The sequence below is a fragment of the Saimiri boliviensis genome, chromosome X, assembly GCF_048565385.1.
Source record: "Saimiri boliviensis isolate mSaiBol1 chromosome X, mSaiBol1.pri, whole genome shotgun sequence".
NCBI lineage: Eukaryota > Metazoa > Chordata > Mammalia > Primates > Cebidae > Saimiri > Saimiri boliviensis.
In genome coordinates, this window is record NC_133470.1 from 103,495,620 (window position 1) to 103,517,381 (window position 21,762).

General features: G+C 43.6%; 1 protein-coding gene, 1 non-coding gene and 1 pseudogene across 2 annotated transcripts in view; all 3 read left to right on the forward strand.

Moving 5' to 3' along the window:
• The window catches only part of GPC3 (glypican 3), a 465,288-nt gene extending 450,463 nt beyond the window's left edge, over window positions 1-14,825 (forward strand). The window contains exon 8 of the mRNA XM_003931143.4: window positions 14,282-14,825. Coding sequence (XP_003931192.1) covers window positions 14,282-14,451 — 170 coding nt within the window. The 3' untranslated portion in view covers window positions 14,452-14,825. The remainder of the gene's footprint in view (window positions 1-14,281) is intronic.
• On the forward strand, window positions 684-1,995 carry LOC101050445 (large ribosomal subunit protein uL4 pseudogene; annotated as a pseudogene).
• A 4,025-nt stretch (window positions 14,826-18,850) lies between the features above and the next one.
• Window positions 18,851-18,953, forward strand: LOC120361929 (U6 spliceosomal RNA). The gene has a single exon (XR_005577960.1). It is a non-coding gene; the product is annotated as a U6 spliceosomal RNA (small nuclear RNA).
• The last annotated feature ends 2,809 nt before the right edge of the window (window positions 18,954-21,762 follow it).

Here is a 21,762-nt window from a genome sequence, read left to right on the forward strand (position 1 = left end):
CAAATGTAAGTTTCCTGAGAATGTGTAAAAGTGTCTCTTAAAAAATGCAGCCTCTGGCCGTGCGCAGTGGCTCAAGCCTGTAATCCCAGCACTTTGGGAGGCCGAGGCGGGTGGATCACAAGGTCAAGAGATCGAGACCATCCTGGTCAACATGGTGAAACCTCGTCTCTACTAAAAACACAAAAAGTTAGCTGGGCATGGTGGCACGTGCTTGTAATCTCAGCTACTCAGGAGGCTGTGGCAGGAGAATTGCCTGAACCCAGGAGGCGGAGGTTGCGGTGAGCCGAGATCGCGCCATTGCACTCCAGCCTGGGTAACAAGAGTGAAACTCCGTCTCAAAAAAAAAAAAAAAAAAAAAATGCAGCCTCATGCCTTGGTGTGGTGGCTCATGCCTGTAATCCCAGCACTTTGGGATGCTGAGGCAGATGGATGGCTTGAGCTCAGGAGTTCAAGACCAGTCTGGGCAACATGGTGAAATGGTGTATGTACCAAAAATACAAAAAATAGCCACCTGTGGTGGTGTGCATCTGTAGTCCTATAGGCTGAGGAAGGAGGATGGCTTGAGCCTGGGTGTCAGAGGTTGCAGTGAGCTATGATTGGGCCACTATATTCCAGCCTGGTGACAAAGCCAGACCCTGTCTCAAAAAAGAAAATGCAGCCTCTCTTTTCCTGTGGCAGCTGCTGGGCCAAGAGGAGCGTGACTGTCTCCTCTCTCCGCCATGGCGTGTGCTCGCAAACTGATATCGGTGTACTCCAAAAAGGGGGAGTCATCTGGCAAAAATGTCACTTTGCCTGCTATATTCAAGGCTCCTATTCAACCAGATACTGTGAACTTTGTTCACACCAACTTGCGCAAAAACAACAGACAGCCCTATGCAGTCAGTGAATTAGCAGGTCCTCAGACCAGTGCTGAGTCTTGGGGTACTGGCAGAGTTGTGGCTCAAATTCCCAGAGTTTGAGGTGGTGGAACTCACCGTTCTGGCCAGGGTGCTTTTGGAAATATGTGTCGTGGAGGCCGAATGTTTGCACCCACCAAAACCTGGCACCATTGGCATCGTAGAGTGAACACAACCCAAAAATGATATGCCGTCTGTTCTGCCCTGGCTGCCTCAGCCTTACCAGCACTGGTCATGTCTAAAGGTCATCGTATTGAGGAAGTTCCTGAACTTCCTTTGGCAGTCAAAGATAAAGCTGAAGGCTACAAGAAGACCAAGGAGGCTGTTTTGCTTCTGAAGAAACTTAAAGCCTGGAATGATATAAAAAAGGTCTATGCCTCTCAGCGAATGAGAGCTGGCAAGGGCAAAATGAGAAACCATCACCGTATCCAGTGCAGAGACCCCTGCATCATCTACAATGAGGATAATGGTATCATCAAGGCCTTCAGAAGCATCCCTGGAATTACTCTGCTTAATGTAAGCAAACTGAACATTTTAAAGCTTGCTCCTGGTGGACATGTGGGACGTTTCTGCATTTGGACCCAAAGTGCTTTCCGGAAGTTAGATGAATTATATGGCACTTGGTGTAAAGCTGCTTCCCTCAAGAGTAACTACACTCTCCCCATGCACAAGATGATCAATACAGATCTCAGCAGAATCTTGAAATGCCCAGAGATCCAAAGAGCCCTTCGAGCACCATGCAAGAAGATTCATCACAGAGTCCTAAAGAAGAACCCACTGAAAAACCTGAGAATCATGTTGAAGCTAAACCCATACGCAAAGACCATGCGCCGGAACACCATTCTTCGCCAGGCCAGGAATCACAGGCTCCGGGTGGATAAGGCGGCTGCGGCAGCAGCAGCACTAGAAGCCAAATCAGATGAAAAGGGAGTTGCAGGCAAGAAGCCTGTTGTAGAGGTAAGAGAGGAAAGAAGGCTGCTGTTGGTGTTAAGAAGCAGAAGAAGCCTCCAGTAGGAAAAAAGGCAGCAGCTACCAAGAAACTGAAAAGAAGCCAGCAGAAAAGAAACCCACTACAGAGAAAAAGAAGCCTGCTGCATAAACTCTTAAATCTGATTATTCCATAAAGGTCAAATCATTTTGGACAGCTTCTTTTGAATAAAGACCTGATCAAACAGGCAGAGAAAAAAAAATGCAGCCTCAGATTAAAATCCTTGGTAAAAATTACCCTCTTCCCCATTTCCAATTGAGGAGCTATCTATATCTACTATTTCAGGGGAGCACTCAAATATACATTCATTTTCATTCTTTTGGACAACTTAACTTGACCTTCAAAGCACAGAAAGAATACCACTGGGCATGGATGCTTTGGTATCAGGTACATTCATACACAGACCCTCTACAAAGTAAGATACCAGAGTAGTGGTGTACTCCCCTTAGGAACTAGGAAGCATCCCCAGATGCTGTTATCTCTTGGTTTCTAGTGCACGTTTCTCTTTTTAAATTATGGCAAAATATATAGAATGTAAACTTTGGCATTTTAACCAATTTTTATTTTTTATTGAGGTAAAATACACATACATACTTTGCATTCTTTATTAATTTTGAGTGTGCAGTTCAGTGGTAATAAATATATTTGTATTCTTTTTTTTTTTTTTTTTTTTTTTGAGACGGAGTTTTGCTCTTGTTACCCAGGCTGGAGTGCATTGTCGCGATCTCGGCTCACCACAACCTCCGCCTCCTGGGTTCAGGCAATTCTCCTGCCTCAGCCTCCTGAGTAGCTGGGATTACAGGCACGTGCCACCATGCCCAGCTAAATTTTTTTTTGTATTTTTAGTAAAGACGAGGTTTCACCATGTTGACCAGGATGGTCTCAATCTCTTGACCTCATGATCCACCCGTCTCGGCCTCCCGAAGTGCTGGGATTACAGGCGTGAGCCACCGCGCCTGGCCTTCTGTATTCTTTTTTTTTTCTCCTTCATTCCTCCTGCTTCTCCCCTTCCCAGCCTCTGGTAACTACCAATGTACCTTCATGAGATCTATTTTTTTAGCTCCCACATATGAGTAAGAACATGCAATATTTGTCTTTCTGTGCCTGGCTTATTTCACTTAACATAATAGCCTCCATGGCCAAGTGCAGTGGCTCATGCCTGTTAATCCCAGCACTTTGGGAGGCCGAGGTGGGAGGATCATTTAAGGTCAGTTCAAAACCAGCCTGGCCAACATGGTAAAACCCCATCTCTACTAAAAATACAAAAATTAGCCAGGCGTGGTGGTGTGCACGTTTAATCCCAGCTACTTGGGAGATTTTGGCAGGAGAATTCCTTAAGCTCAGGAGGTGGAGGATGCAGTAAGCCGAGATCACACCACAGCACTCCACCCTGGGAGACAGAGTAAAACTCCATCTCAAAAAAAAAAAAAAAAAAAAACATAATGACATAATGGCCTCTAGTTCCATCCATGTTGTTGCAAATGACAGGATCTCATTCTTTTTTATAGCTGAATAGTAGTCCACTGTGTATACATACCACATTTTCTTTATCCGTTCATCTATTGATGCACACTTAGGTTACTTACAAATCTGGGCTATTGTGAATAGTGCTACAACAAACCTGGAAGCATAGATATCTCTTTGATATACTGATTCCTTTTCTTTTGAGTATATACCTAGCAGTAGGATTGCTGAATCATATGGTAGTTTTATTTTGCATTTTTTGAGGAATCTCCAAACTGTTCTCAATAGTGGTTGTTTACATTCCTACCGACAGTATACAAGGGTTCCCCTTTCTTCACATTTGAACCATTTTAAAGTGTACAATTAAGTGGTGTTAATTTCCTTCATAATGTTGTGCAACCATCACCACTATTTCCAAAACATTTCATCACTCCAGAAAGAAACTCTGTAACTTTTAAGCTGTAACTCACCCTTTCCCTGCTCCCAGCCCCTAGCAATCACTAATCTACTTTCTCTATGTATTTGTTTATGTTGGACATTTCATATAAATGGAATTACCTACTATTTGGTATTTTGTGACTGGCTTCTTTCACTTACTGTAATGTTTTTGAGGTTCATTCACGTGGTGGCATTTATTCGTACATCATTTCTCTTTTTTGGCTAATATTCCATTGAGTGGATGTACCACCTTTTGTGTCTCCATTCATTTGTTGATGGACTCTTGGGTTGTTTCCACCTTTTGAATAGTATGAATACAATGCAATGAACATTGGCATACAAGTATCTGTTTGTGTATCTGGTGACAGGTTGTTAATGCATCAGCGACAGCAAGAATATAGTATCTTCAAAGGCCATCTTGCTTTGGAATTCTAGAGACACCTTCTAACAAAACTTGGTTGTACAGACTGGTTAGGTGTTGTGGCACTAACAGCACTGCCATGCACTTCAGGCACAGTCAGGGTGGCAGATGCCCCTCACTTCACTCACTCTCAGACTTCTCAGAGAATCCACATTATCTCCCCCTCTCTCCTTAACTCAGTATTCTCTGTCTTCTTTTTTCTTTAAGAAATGGGTCTCTCTGTGTCACCCAGACTGGAGTACAGTGGCTATTCATGGGTGCAATCATAGTACATACAGTCTTGAATTCCTGGCCTGCCACCTCAGCAACCCAAGTAGTAGGGATGACAGGCAGGCACCATGGCTACTTCTGGTTTGTTACCCAACAATCCTACTGAAACGTCTTTGAAAAAATCACCCATAACCCTCTATTTAACATCTACAGTGGCTTCTTTGCAGTTTTTACTTTTCTTCACCCCTACACAACATTTGGCCATGTTGATCCACCCCTCTTTAAAGTGCTTCCTGTCCCTTGCCCTCTCTAGATCAGTTCTCTTGATCTTCTTCCCTGGCCCTTGCTGTACAGTGTCTCTGTCCCCAGCTCCTCCACTTCCACTGACTCTTAGGCCCATCATTTCTCATAGGAATGAGATAACCTTTCCTATGGGGAGTAAAGGCTTTGATGAGCTTTGATTTCTGTGGAGCTGTTAGGTGGTCTCAGGCAAGAAGGACATGTAGACATCAGAGGACTGGTCAGGACACAACTGGGGAAGGTGGTGAGAATGCTGGGGCTGGTGGAGGAGACCCAACATCCACATTACCCACAGATACTGTCAGTGCTTCCAGGATGGGGTCGTTCTGTTCCTGGGAATATGATTTGATTCATGATGTGCCTAAATAAATATGGTAGGCGGGGCACAGTGGCCCACACCTGTAATCCTAGCATTTTGGGAGGCTGAGGAGGGAGGATCACTTGAAGCCAGGAGTTTAAGACCAGCCTGGGCAACAGAGCAAGACCCTGTCTCTACAAAAAATAAAAATAATTAGCCAGGCATGGTGGCACACACCTGTAGTTCCAGCTACTTGGGAGGCTGAGGTGGGAGGATTACTTGAGCCCAGGTATTCAAGGCTGCTGTGAGCCATGATTGTGCCACTGCACTGGGAAACAGAGTGAGACCCCATCTTTATAAATAGTAAGTAAGTATGTAAATAACTAAGTGGTGGCCCATATGACTTTTTTGTTTCTTTCTTAATGGCTAGACATAATTATGAAGCATAGCTGGTGGTTGAAACTCACTGGAAACATTTGTGTTAGAAAAAGGAAGCAGTCTGAGCCCTAGTTAAGGACAATCACTGATGTTACCCTCCCAACAAGGAAGTTGCCATAGAAAAGACTACACTAAGTCACTCCTCAGGAATTTGTGAGTCAGAAGGTCCAGTGTGGTAGCTGACAAAGCCCAGGTGACCCAAGTTGCCTAATTGTGTTTTTTTTGGTTTTGTTTTTGTTTTTGCTTTTTTGAGACAGGGTCTTACTCTGTTACCCAAGCTGGAGTGCAGTGGCACAATCACAGCTCACTGCAGCCTCGACCTCCTAGACTCAGGCAATCCTCCCACCTCAGCCTCCTAAGTAGCTGGAACTACAAGCACACACCACCATGCCCAGCTAACTTTTCTATTTTTTGTAGAAACAAGGCTTCACCACGTTGCCCAGGCTGGTCTCAAACTCCTGGGCTCAAGCAATCCACCCTCCTTGGCATCCCAGAATACTGGAATTACAAGGTGTAAGCCACCAGGCCCAGTCTCTAACAGTGTTTTTAAGATTTTTCTACCATCAGAGAAGAGTGAGAGTGAATCCTTACTCCTGAGGATCTGAAATATACCCTGCTAAACAGGAAATATCTGATGAAGTCTTCAGTGACTTTCAAAGTAATATGACTTTCAAAGTAATGATGGAACATTTCTGTTCCATCATTAGCCTTGCATGTTTTAGTATAAAATAGCGTGCTTTCCCCCAATTCCCTAGGAAGAAGCATGCCATGGCTTGCTTCTATCTACAATCCACTGCAGTGTAATCTGAAGATACACATACTCCAGATTGAGAAACAGAGGCCTATAATAAGAGAGGCCACACCTCAGCTAACGGGAAAAATTCACTGTATTCTTTCAACATCCCATTGTTGTAACTAAGGATGTTTGCAGACTGGAATGAGCCATAAGAAATGAAGCAGACATCTCATTGCCTAAACCCTCTTCTAGGAGAGGCCACTGAATCATTCCTAGGTGTTACTGTCATTTAGTGGGCAAAATTAGCAATTCATTTCTTTGTCAAAAAGGCAGACTGTGGGCTGGGTGTGGTGGCTCACACCTGTAATCCCAGCACTTTGGGAGGCCAAGGCAGGCAGATCACTTGAGCTCAGGAGTTCGAGACCAGCATGGACAACATGGTGAAACCCTGTCTCTATGAAACACACAAAAATAATCCAGGAGTGGTGGTATGCACTTGCAATCCCAGCTACTCGGGAGGCTGAGGCACAAGAATCACTTGGACTCTGGCGGTGGAGGTTGCAGTGAGCCAAGATTATACCACTGCATTCCAGCCAGGGTGACAGAGCGAGACTGTCTCAAAAAAAAAAAAAAAAAAAAAAAAAAAAGCAGATTGTGAAATGAGCCCATTCCCAAAAGGAGTCCCCTTAGGCCAATTAAAAACCAGAGGTCTCAAGTGTTCCTCTTCCTCTTCATCTGATCTATGAAGAAAAAAATCTAGACTCCCAGAGACCCAAGGATCATTGGCAAAGTCATTTTCTTCTGCTTTAACGTCTAAGTAGTCATTTCACATCTAAAAATTCGCAAAAGAGGAGGTATTGAGGTGGCAGGAAAGAGGGTTGTGCTGAAGGGAGAACAAGGAAACCCGGGTCTGTTTTGGATTCAGGAGCAAATGGCAGAGCCCAACAGCTTCTGTGGGAACAGGCAGCAGAGTGAGCAGTATTGCAATGAATGTGATTTCGCCAGAGATTTTCCCCAGCTTCAGCCTCTGGGGTTTGCCAAGCAATGTCCTGAGGTTTCACATAGTCATGTCTTGGAGGCCAACTGTACATAGCAAATGCAAAACACAGAGATAGCAGTATTGCTCTGTTGCTATATTAAGGCCAGATTGAAGCCATCTGCTGGTGCAAGCTTGGCAAGGAAGAAACCCCCATGCTTGGCTCAGCATCAGTGTTCTCTCTCCTGGCATGTTCACAGCAGCACTTCTTTCAGGCTGCCGTCCTATTGATATGGGTGAAGCCCCCATAGCAATGCATCATCCTCCTTGAAGCCCACGCCCTCAGAGGGTAAGCATTTGCTTCCTATTATGTGCTCAAGACTCCAGTGGCTTTGTAAGGGCCCAAAGGCTTGTCTTCCTGGTTCCCAGATCCCCCTGTGCATGCCTGTCCATGCCTCCTTGATGCACCCCAGGTCCAGCAACTTCTCCCCCAAAGCTCTGTGTGTACTGGGTTCAATGGAAGTTGTTATGCCAGAGTTTCAAAGCAAAACAGAAACAATCCAGCATGGATTGCCAGGATCTATTATCCAAGATTTTAAAACAGCTCAGTAAAAAAGATAATTCAGAATGTAGTAGCTGATGAACATCACCAGAGAAACATCCTAAGAGAAGCAACTGATTGACCCAACTTGCTTATGGAGGACCTGTCAGGGCCAGCCACCTTGGCTGCTGTAGGTGGAGGAATGATTACAGCCTGCAGCAGGCTATGTCCCTCACTGGGCTGCAAGAGCCTTGGAATCAGAGAGAAATAAAACTAGAAGGAAACTTAGAAGTCATGCAGTTCAACACTTTGATTTACCAGATGGGGCAAATGAGGCCCAGAAAAGAAGGAAATGACTTCCCTAAGGTGAAATAGTAAGTCAGTAGCTAAACTAGGCTTGGAACCCAGGGCTCCCGACTGCCAAGATGCACAGAATCACTTGAGGCCAGGAATTTAAGACCAAGCTTCCTAGGGACTCTGCTAGGAGACCTGAATAACCAAAGATGGAGGGCTCTCCATTTATTGCTTTTTCCAATGCAGACGAACTTTTCAGCACAAGAGAAAATGCAGACCTTTAATGACTGACTATTATTTTAAAAAGGATTATCTAATCTGCAACAAAAAAGGACATGAAGGTGAAATGAGAGTCAGGGCTGAGTGTGTAATTGGTACAGATGTTGGGTCTACCCTCTGGGCATAGTTAAACTGATTACAAATAGAAACTGATTTTTGGATTTAGCATGAAAAATCTCCTTACTGGCCCAAAAGGTTCTCACTGATGATCAACTTCAAGATATAAATAATTTATGTGCATTTTATAATATGTACCTAATACAACAAAATCACTTCTGGAAAATCACTGATAAACATAAAAATACAAATGATTGAAAAGAGAATGGTTTGTGGTGATTCCCATAATACATCTGGTTTGTAGCAAACTGAGAAGTTTCTGGTTTGGTGTAGATTTAGCCTCTTTGTAGAGCTTTTTTTTTTTTTTTTCTTTACTTTATTTGCTACTGGCTGATCCCCAGATACTGTTCCCACAAGCTTCTTGTTTATTTCAACACAAGATGTCTGACAAGTCTCTCCCTCTTAGAGCTGTCTTCCACAGTGTTAACAATGATCTTTCTAAAAAACACAAATCAGATTGTGTTGTCTGCTTACTTTAAAACCTTCACCGGCTCCCTATTGCCCACAGAATAGTTTTAGCATTCCTAATCCACCATGATTTGGCCCTTACTTGTCCCTCCGCCTTACCTTTCATCACCCACCACCTCTTCTGCAACAACACACACACAGATACACACACACCACAACAATGTACATTATGTGGCTCCTCCTACCATGGAGGCTACTTGCTGCCTCACATTCTCTGAGCTCGGCGATTTGGTCAAGCAGCATTCTCTGCCTGGAATAACCATTCATTCAGCCACTGCCATAAATCTGTCTATCTTTCATGGTGTAGATTATGTCCCTATTATTATTAATTTTATTTTTGATTTTTATTTCAGTAGTTTTGGGGGTACAGGTGTTGTCTAGTTACATGGATGAGTTCTTTAGTGGTGAATTTTAGATTTTAGTGCACCCATCACCTGGGCAGTGTATACTGTACCCAATATGTAGTGTTTTATCCCTCACCTCACTCCCGCCCTCTCCCCTGAGTCTCCAGTGTCTATTATACCATTCTTATGCCTTTGTGTCCTCATAGCTTAGCTCCCACTTATAAGTGAAAACATATGATACTTGGTTTTCCATTCCTGAGTCACTTCACTTAGAATAATATCCTCTGGCTCCATCCAAGTTACTGCAAAAGACACCATTTCATTCCTTTTTATGGCTGAGTAGTATTACATGGTATACATATACCACATTTTCATTATTCACTTGTTGGTTGATGGGCACTTAGGCTAGATCCGTATCTTTGCAATTGTGCATTGTGCTGCTATAACCATGCGTGTTCATGTATCTTTTTCATAGAATGACTTCTTTTCCTTTGAGTAGATACCCAATAGTGGGATATCCCAATTGTTTTCAGACATCTTCCCAGATCTTTCTATTTGGAATTTTTATCTCTTTCTCTTCTACCCCTGAGGTGTTTGCTTGTGCCTTCAGCTGAGTCCTTTCTACTTTCTGCCATGTAGCTAATTGGATTGCCTCTTGATCAATTTCCCTTGTCAGTGAAGGGGTTCGTGAAGGCAGATGTTAAGTCCTTCTCTAAACTTCTACTGTGATGCTTGAGACATCATAGGCTAGTTTTGTTTGTTGAATTAAATTGGATTACATTTCCCCTATCCAGAAATGTTCTGTATTTATCTTTGACCAAAAATCCCATTTCCTCTGTCTCCATAATACTTTCTTGTTGTACTAAGCTATTCCCTTTACCTCTAATCTTCATGATGGTGACCCAAGCGTAGAGTGACTTTGCTGGGATTCTCATCAATTATAAGCCACAGGTGCCTGGCTATGGAATTGGGTGATAAACTTTTGCTGCTGCTGAATGAAGAGCCTCAGGAAACCTGCAGCCATAGCTTAGGAAACACAGGAAGATAGCATTCTGAATATTCCTGGGGGTCTTTTGGAGGTAGAAGACTTGGCCCAGCTTTGTGGTTGGGGTATCCAATGGCCTTGGCCATCATTGTTTATTTCTTCAGGGAAATAGAACTGATAGGATAATTCCCATACCCAAATCCAGAGTGCTTTTCAGGATTTCAAAAAAGTTTAGCAACACTACTTAATCAAGTATGTGGTCAATTTTATGTGGAAACAGTGACTTTGCTCTCATGCTTGTTGGAAGTTCTCTTTGGCACTGCGTATTTCACTAATGTAGTTTATTTGTTTTCAAGAAAGAATCCATTACTACTTATTCAATGTAGTTTATTTGGTATACAGAATTTGTCAAGAGGCAGTCTAGCTTCGTATGAGGTTTAGAGTCAGACCTGCACTCAAATAGCTCTTCTACCCCTTACCAGCTGTGTGAATATGGGCAAAATACTTAATCTGAGTTTGAGTTTCCTTTCCAGTAAAATGGGAATTATAGTACCTACATTATAACATGGTTAAAATGGTTAACTTAAATGAAATAATGTACAGAAATAGTTTAACACAGTGCCTGGACTACAGTGAGGACTCAGTAATTGGGGGTCATTACTATCATTTCAAAATACAGGGCCCAAGTGATAGAAATAACAAAAGAAGGCCAGGCACAGTGGCTCACGCCTGTAATTCCAGCATTTTGGGAGGCTGAGGTGGGCAGATCGCTTGAGCTCAGCAGTTTGAGACTATCCTGGGCAACATCGCAAAACCCCGTCTCTAGAAAATAAAAATAAAAACAAAAATAAAAATAATAACCAGGCAGGGTTTCACATGCCTGTAGCCCCAGCTGCTTGGGAGGCTGATGTGGGAGCATTGCTTGAGCCCAGGAAATCAAGGCTGCATTGAGCCGTGATCACACCACTGTACTGCAGCCTGTGTGACACAGAAAGAACCTGTCTCAAAAACAAAACAAAACAATACAAAAAAACAAACAAAATCAGAAGAGGTCTTAACTGGCAAAAAAAAAAAAAAAAAAAAAAAAAAAAAAAAAAAAAAAAAGATTTGAAACAACTGGATTTAACAAACAAAACTTCTGGGTTTGCCATAACTGCTACACTAAACAAAACTGTTGAAAGTTAGCAGATGATCTGAAGAAAGAAACAGTGTAGGAGCTGAGCAGTGACATTAATAGATATTGTTTCATCTTTATGTTGGGCAAGGGGGCACCCTCCAGAAAAGGAATCTGAAAGCAATGCTGAGAGTGCTCTCATTCAGGTCAACCCTAAAAATACTCCTCTTCATTTAACTTGAGAAGTTGCTGTGAGAACCAAGGCTGGGCTTTCAACAGATCTAGCCATATGTGCTCTCCACTTTGGTGAAACCCGATCGTGACCTAAGCCTGTGCTATCCTTGCCGACTGACAGCTGACCTCGGCCTTCTCTATGCACCCTGCATAGTTCACCTTTCAAAGAAAGAGGTCTGATTTCCAAGTAGAGCATTGCTCTTTGTTCTTTTTCTCTTTTTATTTTTTTTTTTGTTTATAGGTATTTATTTTGGAAGGGAGGGAATATAGATTATAGTCTGCTCAATTCCTTTTCCCTGGGTAAGAGGGTTTCCTGGAAAATTTGATTTGAATTATTATGAGCACTGAGGAAGAAAAACTCTGTGCTTTTAAAGGAGTAAAATGTAACCAGATTCATATATCTTTTTTTTTTTTTTTGAGACAGAGTCTCACTCTGCTGCCCAGGCTGGAGTGCAATGGCACAATCTCAGCTCACCACAACCTCTGCCTCCCGGGTTCAAGTGATTCTCCTGCCTCAGCTTCCCGAGTAGCTGGGATTACAGGTGCCTGCCACCACACCCAGCTAATTTTTTTTTTTTTTTTTTTTTTTTTTTTTTTTTTAGTAGAGATAGGGTTTCACCATGCTAGTCAGGCTGCTCTCAAACTCCCGACCTCAGGCGATCCACCTGCCTCAGCCTCCCAAAGTGCTGGAATTACAGGTGTGAGCTGCTGCACCTGACCCAAGATTCATATATCTTAAAAGTTAAGGCATCATTTCTTTCTACAGCCATGAAAATGGTTATATTAAAAACAAAATGGAGAAAATAGTTGTATAAAGATTGTAGACAAAAGTTCAACAAAATATATATTATTAAAATGAATGGGAAAAATATCAATAACCCACTATATAAAAAAGGCAAAAGGTAAAAACTACTATGCATTGAGAAATATAATTAGTAAAGTAAAACATAGGAAAAGTTTATCTGCACTAGTAATCAAATCTGTGCAAATTAAAGAAATGTTAAGATGTCACCTTACATTAACACAAATATCTTTTTTTGATGGAGGTGCCATAAAATTGGTTCGCTCATCATTGCTGGTGGCAGTGTAGATTGCAATAGACCTTTTGGAAATTGGTATAACAGTCTATGAAATTAGACTCCCTGGCTTTGATCACTTTGACCTTGCTGCCTGCCCTAACCAGTGCCAGCCTTAGCAGAGCGCTGGTCCTGAGCCCTGCTCTGTGCTGGACCAGCTGAGTCCCCACACTTTCTTCCTGTGACTTACTGAGTGTTTCATCCCCCCGTAAAAGAAGCTCTTCCTTCCTCTTCCTTCCTTCCCTTTGTAGAATCCCAGTCATTTCCTCTGTGCTTGTTGCTGGGCATCTCAGTGTCCCAAAGGACCTTTCCAGCTCCCTTGGCTACCAGATAGTTGGCTGGTGAAATTGCTCACATCATATCACCATCACAATATATTGAAATAGCAACATTGGCAACGGAGTCTAGAAAAGCCAAGGGAGTAGATTTGATCTCTAAATCTCCAAAAGCAAATCTGAAAGACATTGAGCCCTGGGCCAGGGCCAGCCATCTTTAATTCCCTGATAAACCACTGTCTTTCTTTACCTTCTGTGGTCACCTTTGCTTTAGGGCAAGCTAAATAACATCCTGATTTCTTTTCAGAATCATGAACATGTATCATAAAAGGTAGGCGGTCAAAGAACGAAAGGCCCTTGGCCATTAGCCTCTCCTTACTCCCCACTCACTTGGTGTCAGTTTAAGTCTATGCTTCGATCAATTTTGCTTTTTTGCAAGTATTTTTTCTAGGAGGGGATGAAAAGACCTTAGAGATAAAAGGATAATTATTTGGAAAAATAAAACAACTTTCGGCCGGGCGCGGTGGCTCAAGCCTGTAATCCCAGCACTTTGGGAGGCCGAGGCGGGTGGATCACGAGGTCAAGAGATCGAGACCATTCTGGTCAACATAGTGAAACCCCGTCTCTACTAAAAATACAAAAATTAGCTGGGCATGGTGGCCTGTGCCTGTAATCCCAGCTACTCAGGAGGCTGAGGCAGGAGAATTGCCTGAACCCAGGAGGCGGAGGTTGCGGTGAGCCGAGATCGCGCCATTGCACTCCAGCCTGGGTAACAAGAGCGAAACTCCGTCTCAAAAAAAACAAACAAACAAAAAAAAAAAACAACTTTCAACAGCAAACTACCTATCCTCCACCCTAATTAAAGGAAAGCTCCCAGAATAAGGAAATGTGTATAAGGTTCAGGGCCTAAGAAAGGTACACTGGGAACCCCCAGCACCCCTTCCCCACCAGCACACATACACACAAGAACACACCCACATGGTATAGTCAACCACATGGCATCTTATGTTTTGATACCCATAAGATCTGGTGAAAATGCCCTTCAAGCAAAACCTTGCCTGGGAGGAGATGTTGCAAAGGGCCAGTGTGCACCCTGCAGTGTGGGTGCAGCCAAGGAGGAGTGGGGTGAAGCCTGTTCGCTCCCCACTCCCCCTTGCTGTGATCTCTGGAAGGAGCACTTCTGGCTATCTCCTTCCACTGCCTCCCCTCCCCTCCCCGACACACACATCCTTCTTTTTCCCATCTCACAGTGGCCTTTTCCTCTCCCATAAAAAGGGGAATCAAAGCTGAGGCTTTCCAGCAGTCTAGACACATGCTCGAGCTGTGGGTAGTGTTATACTGAGGCTATGGGTAGACTTGCATTTCAAATCCTTCTCTTGTGATTGACAGAACTGGCCTATGATCTGGATGTGGATGATGCTCCTGGAAGCAAGCAGCAGGTGATTCCGAAGGACAACGAGATAAGCACCTCTCACAACCTCGGGAATGCTCATTACCCACTGAAGCTTCTCACCAGCATGGCCATCTCGGTGGTGTGCTTCTTCTTCCTGGTGCACTGACTGCCTGGTGCCCAGCGATGTGCTGCCTTACAGCACCCTGTGGTCTTCCTCGATAAAGGGAACCACATTATTTTTTTTCTATTTTTTTATCCTGTATGCCTCCTCCAGCCATTAAGTAGAGGACTAACCTTGTGTTATGTTTTTGAAAATCAGATGGTATGTTTTGGAGGAGGGTAAATTTTAGTGGTAGTATATAGATTGTCCTTTTGCAAAGAAAAAAAAAAAACCCATCAAGTTGTGCCAAATTATTTTCCTATGTTTGGCTGTTAGAACGTGGTTACCATGTCTTTCAGTCTCACTCTCTCCTTTCCTTTCTTTCTTTTTGCATGGATTTCTTTGGAAAAAAAAAAATAAATAAATTGCTCAAATAAAAACGTATTGGCTCTTTTTTGCAAACCATCATCTATGGTGACTGTGCAATGCCTTTTTTCTTTCTCACTAAACTATCTATCCAATATATTCTCATCAGGCTCCAACAGGATCCTTGAAACCCACCTCTCTGTCTTTCTTCTGGGTGGAAATCAATTCTGACTCCAGGCACCAATTAGAGCCACTCCCTCCCAATCCACAATCTCCATTTCCAAACCCTGGGTTGGAGTATCTTGTCTATGAAACCAAAGGTATCTCAAAAGAGTTATCTGGTCCAGTCTCTCTTTACGACTTTTACTTTGCTAAAAATGCTTTGCCAAATAGGAATCCTCTGTGTAAATCAGGTACAGTAGCTCCATTTTTCTTTTCCCTTCTCCCAACTCAAGATAGGTGAGCCCAAACAATGCCAAGAAATCACTCCCCAGCTTCTTTGCTGCTGTCTCAGACTTGCTGAGTTGCCTCTCTCCACAGGGGCTGCCGAATGGCATGGGCAGCCATTGCTCTGGGTCAGGTTGCAGAAGTTATCATCAGCAAACCCATGACTTACAGAAAACAACTCTCACTCTTGCCCTCAAGTGAGCTCCTTCAACATTCACTTATTCAACGAGTAGGTTTTATGTACCTGCTGCGTTTCAGGTACCGTACCAGATGCTGGAGACAGTGGACAACAAAACAGAACTGAGCCCTGCTCTCACAGAACTGAAAGTCTGACACCAGTACTAATTACAACACTGGCTTTTCATCAACCGTGGCCCAGTATTAAAACTCAAAATCTGTTTTTTGCTGGATGTGGTGGTTCACGCCTGTAATCCCAGTGCTTTGGGAGGTTAAGGTGGGAAGATCATTTGAAGTCAGGAATTTCAGAGCAGCCTGGCCAACATGGCGAAACCCTGTCTCTACTAAAAATACAAAAACTAGCCAGGCATCGTGGCAGGCACCAACCTGTAATCCCAGATACTCAGGAGGCTGAGGCAGGAGACTTGCTTGAACCTGGGAGGCGGAGGTTGCAGTGAGCCGAGATCATGCCATTGCACTCCAGACTGGATGACAGAACAAGACTCCTCTGTCTCAAAAAAAAAAAAAAAAAAATGTTTTTTATACATACAACATTGTAATAATAGTGGCTTTTACTTACGTCGATACTCAGACATTCTGTGGCTGAGGGATCCCAGGAATAACCACCCTCCATTTTTGTATTGTGTATAATGCTTAGCACATTGCCCTGTTGCCAGGTCAGGTCAATAGAGAAATTGTCGATTCTTTCTAAAGGGTGAAAACTCAACTCCCACTTGATACATATGAGAAAGAGAGGGTGACATGCATGGAAGGGGTGTGAGCAAAGGTCAAGGAATGGACAGGGAAGTCCCCTTTGATTCTATGAGGTGGTCCCAGCCAGGCTCTCCAATTTCGGTCCCATGGCAGGAGGTCACCATGCGGGAAGCAGAAGGTGTAATTTCTCACAACTTATTGTGCCCCCTCTCCTGCTGTCACCAACACACTTCTGTCAGTCTCCTGCAGAGCACAATTTTCTAATATCCATCTTTGTCCTTTGCAGAAACACTCACAAACGCAAATTGGAAATGTTTGGTTTAGCATTTCCTTCGGTTGGTTTTAGCGAAGATAAAGACTAAAATCTATGTGTTAATATGATCTCAGTGATTTGTAACGGTGGGTAAGACTTGAAGGGGAAAGAAGCCAGTTGTCTTTGTTTTTAAACCATCATTCTTCGTGTATTTGAATAGAGTTTGTAAGAGCCTTTGGGATTTGGTTTATGAAACCTACATATTGCAAAGGTTTGCTGCTTGGATTCAGAGTCTAATATAGCAACACCAGCCCAGAAAAAGGATTTAAAGTCCAGTTATCATCTAATAGCTGTCCCTGTCATTCCATGGAAATGTTATTTGATGTGCAAAAAATAATTTGTGGTTCAGAGACCAGGCTTTGCTCCTGCAAGCAGGAGAGGACTGTCTCAAAGTCCATTTCTCCTCTCTGGGAGGGGAAGGAGATTGTCGGATTTCGCACACCCTTCTCATCCGCTTCCTATCCCTAGACCTGTTTCCCTATTGCCAAATGGAGGATGAGGACACAATTGCTAACCTCTTTGTTACTCAGATTGTGTGGCACCATTGGACCCAAAAGGCAGTAAATGCTGGTCCCTCTGCCCAGCTGGTGGCATGAATGTGCTGTCCCTCCAAGGCCTCGCAGAACTTTTCCAGCATAAGGTCGTATTTGACATGCTTCAGGCTCTGGAACATGACCTCAGGCAGCCAGTGTTTCTGCTGTCCTGGTACTCTGTCTGCAGCTATGGGCCATGCAGCCTGAGCGAGCAGGACAGGAAGACAACTCCCCTGTCACGTCCATGACCAGCTGGCTTCAGCTACGTGGATGAGATTAAACTGGGTAACCACACACAGGTATAAAACATGGAAAAGCTACCATATCCTCTTGGCACTATGTATCAAAGACTGTCTCTTTTAGCTTTTTGTCCCTGCCTTTTCCTAGCCCTCTATGTATTTTTTAATTGCTCTAGTTCAGAATTGAGATTCATACCTAGTTAGTGGCTTTTCATCTTTGACGTGTTGATTCTACTCTTTTATTTGTATTTATTTATTTTTCTTTTTAATAGAGACGGGGTTTCACCATGTTGGCCAGGATGGTCTTGAGCTCCTAACCTTGTGGTCCGCCCACCTCAGCCTCCCAGAGTGCTGGGATTACAGGCGTGAGCCACTGCGCCCGGCTCTATTCTACCCTTTTATTTATTTATTTATTTTTTAGACAGAGCCTCCCTCAGTCACCCAGGCTGCAGTAAAGTGGCACAATCTTGGTTCACTGCAGCCTCCATCTCCTAGGTTCCAACGACTCTCATGCCTTAGCCTCCCGAGTAGCTGGGACTACAGGCATGCATGACCATGCCTGGCTAATTTTTCTATTTTTTGTAAAGAAGGATTTTACCATGTTGCCTAGGCTGGTCTCGAACTCCTGACCTCAAATGATCCACCCACCTTGGCCTTTCAAAGTGCTGGGATTACTGGTGTGAGCCACTGCACTTGGCCTCATTCTAGCCTTTGATTTAAAGTTTCTAGACTTGAATTATGTTAAGATGAGTATTTTTTCTTAGAAGAGCCTGGGAGCTGGGAAGTTGCCCTATTGTGTTGGAAGGTCTCTTCCTCATCGGATGCATGTGTGAACTTCCACTAACTCAACTCTGGTACTTAAATAAGGTTAATTCCTAAAATAACAGATACTGAGTTCCTAGACTAGAAGGTACCTGATAATTCATCCCACAATATTTGCTTGATTACCTCCTAAGGGAGGGCTCTCACTAGGTCACAAAGTAGCCTGTTTGGTTGTTAGATACCTCGAATTTTTAGCAAATCCATCCCTTAAAGGAAAAGCATTATTATTATTATTATTATTATTATTATTATTTTATTTTATTTTTGAGACGGAGTTTCACTCTTTGTTACCCAGGCTGGAGTGCAATGGCGCGATCTCGGCTCACCGCAACCTCCGCCTCCTGAGTTCAGGCAATTCTCCTGCCTCAGCCTCCCGAGTAGCTGGGACTACAGGCGTGCGCCACCATGCCCAGCTAATTTTTGTATTTTTAGTAGAGACAGGGTTTCACCATGTTGAACCAGGATGGTCTCGATCTCTTGACCTCGTGATCCACCCATCTTGGCCTCCCAAAGTGCTGGGATTATAGGCGTGAGCCACCGCACCCGGCAAGGAAAAGCATTATCACAAAAGAAATACAGATAATAAAAAAGCTAACAACACATCATTATGTAAAGTTTAGAAAATGTTTGCCCCATAATTCCATACCACATAGAAATGCACTGTTAAATATTTATATTTTTCAAGTCTTTTACCTCCCTCTGTATGTGTATATTCACACACATGAAATTGTATTGAACATACAATTCTATAATATGAATCAGTCTTTATTAGGGTGAGCCTAAAGCTGCCTTCCTATTATTTCCTCCTGTGGTTCTGGCTCTTCCATAAAGAGCATCCTGAGATTCAGATGGCCATGCTCACTTGGACAGCATATATACTAAAATCGAATGTTACAGAGATTAGTATGGCCCCTGCACATGAGTGACATGCAAATTTGTGAAGCATTCCATATTTTTAGCAACACTGATGGAACTGGAGGCCATTCTTTAAGTAAAACAACTCCGAAATAGTAAGTTAAATACTGCCTGTCCTCACTTATAAGTGGGAGCTAAATAACAAGTATACGTGAACATAGAGAGTGGAATAATACACACTGGAGATGCAAAAGGATGGGAGGGAGTAAGGGGTGAGAAATTATTTAAGGTACAATGTATACTATTTGGGTGATGGTTACACTGAAAACCCAGACTTCACCACACGATACATCCGTGAATCAACACTGCACTTGTACCCCTTACATTTATGCAAACAAAAAAGAGACTAAGATGGCACTAGTCTTCACACAGCTCCCTTTTCGCAATAACTTTCAGTCACTGACACTTGCCTCCTCTGGGTTGCCTGCTTTTCCAAACACATCAAACGTGTTGACAAGCTCCTTCATGAGCCGGGCTCCAGTGGGCCAGTGGTCCTCTTATCCTGCCAGGCCTGTAGCTGAGCCCATGGCAGGGAGAGCCTGAACAGAGTAGCCAATGGGTGTCTCTGTTCCCACAGAGGCCTGGGACCTCTGCCAGAGCAGCCCTAGGATGCAGATGCCTGCTGAGCAGCCACATCACACTCGTTAGTGTGTGATAATTCCATGTTCTGGCTAACTGCAACCCTCACAGCTTTTTGCAAGAATGGCTGCCCAGCCAGATCTCTTCCATCCCATACTTGCACAATTGGTTTTTAAAACACATTCCAAGGGCTTTTGATTTTCCTTGTCTATAGATTGAGCCAGATGCCATACACGTACGTGTGTGTGTGTGTGTGTGTGTGTGTGTGTGTGTGTGTGTGTGTGTGTACTGGGGTGGAGAAATATTTTTTTCTTGCCAAGACCACAGCATTTTTGGAAGTCCTCTATTGGAATTGCTGTTGAGCCAGTTTATGTGCCATACAACAAAATCAGCCTCATTTCTTTATAGTCACACCTTGTTTGGAACCAAAAATAATATTATTCAGTTTGATCACCCACCTCATTCACTACACTTGCTGCCAAGTAGCTTTTAGCTGTTTCCAAAAATCAAATCTGCCTTCAAGAAACAAAGCCCTTTCCCTCCCCGACTCCGGGAAGATTCAAAAGAATGTGCTATACGCTATGGAGGTTTCTTTCTTTCTTTTTTTTTTTTTTTTTTTTTTTGAGACGGAGTTTCGCTCTTGTTACCCAGGCTGGAGTACAATGGCGCGATCTCGGCTCACCGCAACCTCCGCCTCCTGGGTTCAGGCAATTTTCCTGCCTCAGCCTCCTGAGTAGCTCGGATTACAGGCACGCACCACCATGCCCAGCTAATTTTTGTATTTTTAGTAGAGACAGGGTTTCACCATGTTGACCAGGATGGTCTCGATCTCTTGACCTCGTGATCCACCCACCTCGGCCTCCCAAAGGGGTAGGATTACAGGTATGAGCCATTGCGCCCGGCGGTTTCTCTTTTTTCCAATGAAAAGTTCTAGAAAAGTTAAGGACACTGTCCCTGGTGCAATGATTCCCCTCTAAGGGGGCCTCTTGGAAAGTCACAGTACTAGTTTGGATGTAGAAGGTCTTCTAGGTTTGCCAAGGAACCAACCAAATAAGCTCATAGCATTTTATTCACTTTTATATATTTAGAAATTAATGTATTGACTTTGAAAGATTCACATTTAAAAAAAAAATAGAAAAATAGAGCTTAGGGCCAGGTGCAGTGGCTCATGCCTGTAATCCCAGCACTTTGGGGTAAAAAGGCGGGCAGATCACCTGAGGTCAGGAGTTTGAGACCAGCCTGGCCAACATGGCAAAACCCCGTCTCTACTAAAAATACAAACATTAGCTGGGCTTGATGGCACACACCTGTAATCCCAGCACTTTGGGAGGCTGAGGCAGGCAGATCACTTGAGGCCAGGAGTTCTAGACCTGCTTGGACAACATGGTGAAAACTCCATATCTACTAAAACTACAAAAATTAGCTGGGCATGGTGGTGCACACCTGTAATACCAGCTACTTGGGAGGCTGAGGCAGGAGAATTGTTTGAACCCAGAAAGTGGAGGTTGCAGTGAGCCCAGATTGTGCCACTGCACTTCAGGCTGGGCAACAGAGTGAGACTCTGTCTCAAAAAACAAACAAAGACAAAGGGAGAAGAGTTTTTTAGGTAGAACAATATGACACAGGTCCATAGTGGGCCACACACAAGGCAGGTTACTGCTGGAATACTTGCCATGGTGAAAAACTGCAGGACACCAGGGGAGACGGGAGAGGTACAGCGTGAAAATGCACACCATGGAGTATTATGCAGCAGTGAAAAGCAATGGACCATATGTACCCCCAGCAGCATGGATGGATCTTAAAACCCTAGTATGGGTACAAAAGAAAAAAAAAAAAAAAGCAAGAAACTGCATAGGCTATATATCATCTCACCATTTGAATTAATTAAAATATAAGCACAGGCCAGGCGCCATGGCTCACGCCTGTAATCCCACCACTTTGGGAGGCTGAAGCAGGTAGATCACTTGAGGTCAGGAGTTGGAGACCAGCCTGGCCAACGTAGTGAAATCCTGTCTCTACTAAAAGTATAAAAATTAGCTGGGTGTAGTGGTGGGCACCTGCAGTCCCAGCTACTCAGGAGGCTGAGGCAGGAGAAGCACTTGAACCCGGGAAGCAGAGGTTGCAGTGAGCTGAGATTGCATCACTGTACTCCAGCCTGGGTATCAGACTGAGACTGTCTAAAAAATACATATGTGTGTGTGTGTGTGTGTGTGTGTGTGTGTGTGTGTGTGTGTGTGCTCACAGAAGACAATGTATATTTTACAAAACTACA